The sequence below is a fragment of the Talpa europaea genome, assembly GCF_964194135.1.
Source record: "Talpa europaea genome assembly, contig: HAP1_SCAFFOLD_196, whole genome shotgun sequence".
In the NCBI taxonomy this organism is placed as follows: Eukaryota; Metazoa; Chordata; class Mammalia; order Eulipotyphla; family Talpidae; genus Talpa; species Talpa europaea.
Window position 1 is genome coordinate 67528 of NW_028167925.1, and position 2585 is coordinate 70112.

The following is a 2585-nucleotide window of genomic DNA, read 5'->3' on the forward strand; positions in this document are numbered from 1 at the left end:
AGGTGCTGCCCAGGGTGTGCACAACAGGAATCTCATCAGATTCATTGTAAAAGATTCTTAGGGGCTGAGAGACACATCAGAGCCCTGGGCACTGCTGCTGCCTGGTTGAGAACAAAACATACCTGGTCAGAAATGAGACCACAGGAGGGACTGATGAGGGTGACTCTCCCATGGAGTCCATTTACACTGTCCCCAGGAGCTCAGAGATCAAAACGCTGATCCACACTTACCTGCAGCCTGAGTGTAGCTTCCTCCTTGTCCTCCTGCGGGAAGAAACATCATGTGAGACCAGGGAGTGGTCAGGTCAGAAGATCTAAAGAAATCTTTTAATCGTGCAGAACAGGGAAGTTTCCAGAGCTGTGCGTAAAGACCCAGGTCAGGACTGGGAAAAAATGAAAAAAGGAGGTGAGGGGGACCAAATGCCCTCTGGGTACCACACGTATGTGAGGATGGTACTTCCCATTAACCAGGTAGGGCAAGTTCTCCCTGGGACTTGAAAGCCCCAGTGGACAAGATCCCCCTACTCCCTTCCCTACCTGAGTGTTTCTTCCTCCACATCACAGCTGCAGCCACCGCAGCTCCAGTGAGCACAGCTCCAAGGAGAACCAGGCCAGCAATGATGCCTGCAGTGGGCATGAAGGACTGAGGGGGCACTGGAAGGGAAGAGAAGATCATACTCTGAGCCCCAGATCTTATCCTGACCCTTTGAAGGTCTCCAGAAGGGCTCCTGATGGCCCTGAGAACAGCCTCTGTGCCCACATCCTCCTCCTCACCCCATCTCAGGACTTGGGGCTCCAGTAGTCCCTCATGCTGCACGTGGCATGTGTATCTCTGCTCCTCTCCAGAAGCCACCACCACAGCCACCCACTTCTGGAAGGTTCCATCTCCCCCAGGCCTGGTCTCCACCAGCTCCGTCTCCTGGGTCAGGTCCTCCCCATCTCGCTGCCAGGTCAGGGTGATATCCGCAGGGTAGAAGCCCAGTGCCCAGCACCTCAGGGTGACCTCATGGTCATTGTAGGGGTGGTGGGTCATGCGTGTCTTTGGGGGATCTGAGGTGGTAAATCAGAAAGTTCACTTTGTGTTTCCTCCATGGACACTGAAGAATCCTCATGAGACCATCCTCACAATGGACAAGACAACCGGTGTGGCAGGAAGAAACATAAAATGTAAAAAACAGGCTAATCTGGGGAATCTGTGAGATTCTCCTATTCCTTAGAAAGTCCTAGAATGAGGATGAAAACCCAGAGAAGGATGAAGCAGAGGGAGTGGAACACAGACTTTCTATTCCTGACCTGGGTGGAAGGTGAATGACACAGAAAAGCAGGAATCACATAACTGAAAATGTTCTCAGACCAGAAACAAGACTGAGAGAGAAACTCGTGGTTCTCAAACAGGCCCCTGGTCAAAAGGCCCTGGTGACGTGTGAAGTCAGGGACTGTGTGTCTTTCTCAGGAGAGACTGGATCCCTTCACTGTCCTTCAGGAGAAGCAGGAGGCTCTGGGAGTCTCTCTAGTGCAGAACATGAAACCCAGGGGAGTCCCCCTCTCGGGACTAGAGAGAGGACTCATTTCCCGCAGTGACTCCAGGCAGGGGGGGACGGTGAGGCCTCCAGGCCCCTCTTACCCGTGCGCTGCAGAGTCTCCTTCCCAGACTCCAGGAATCTGAGCAGCCACCTCAAGCACCTGCCCTCCACAAAGTTCCTGAATCTCTCTGCCTCACCCTGGGCTTCCCACTCGCGCCGGGTGATCTGAGCCACTGTGTCCGCCGCGGTCCAGGAGCGCAGGTCCGGGTTTAGGGCCAGGAAATCGGTGCCGTCGTAGGCGAACTGCTCATACCAGCCGAGGAGGCGCCCGTCGGGTCCCATGTCGCAGCCATACATGTTCTGGAAGGTGTGAGAGCCTGTCCCCGCCCCATCACTCAGCGTCACCCCGCCCGCACTATAAACTAAAAACGAAATGGGGTGAAAGTCCCGCGGGCTGTTCCCGGGCAGGCTGCAGAGGAGCCTGGAGGGGGAGACCCTGAGTGACCCCCGTCCGTGGGGATGGGGGTGCTGACCCGGCCCGGACCCGCGCCAGCTCACCGGTCTCACTCTGGTTGTAGAGGCAGCGCAGGGCGTCCAGCTGCGCTCGGAACCACTGTGCGCTGTCCCTTAGGATCCGCGTCTCCTCCTCCCACTCCTCCTGCTCCTCCTGCTCCACCTGCCCCGCCCAGGGCGCCCGCGGCTCCGCGCTCTGGCCCGGAGAGTCGCTGTCGAACCTCCCGATCTGCGTGTCGTCCACGTAGCCCACGGAGATGAAGCGGGGCTCCCCGAGGCCGGGCCGGGACATCGCGGTGGAGAAAAACCTCAGGGAGTGGGGGCCTGGGGGCGGGAGGGGAGACCCGGGCTATTCTTCTCCCCTTCGGGGGCTCGAGTCCCAGGGGGCGCCCACGAGACATAAAGTGGGTGAAAGACGAGTAGAGTGAAAAGCGGCTGCGGACGAAAATGGCCGGGACTTGGGGGGCCAGAGGGGGCTGGGGTCTCGGGGGACGGAGAGGGGCCAGGACGGGGCGGGGCCGAGGTGGGGGGACAACTAGGGCCGCGGCGA

The 2585-nt window shown here is 58.5% G+C and overlaps 1 protein-coding gene across 1 annotated transcript; it reads right to left on the minus strand.

Annotated features, from left to right (window-relative positions):
- Positions 1 to 326: 326 nt before the first annotated feature.
- LOC311188097 (class I histocompatibility antigen, Gogo-OKO alpha chain-like) lies at positions 327 to 2359 on the minus strand (the record flags this gene model as incomplete). Its single annotated transcript, XM_084259859.1, has 5 exons — positions 327 to 382; positions 537 to 653; positions 774 to 1049; positions 1624 to 1944; positions 2237 to 2359. Coding segments are annotated over 5 exons (893 nt in total), but the record flags the coding sequence as incomplete, so codon positions are not given.
- Between the last annotated feature and the right edge of the window lie 226 nt (positions 2360 to 2585).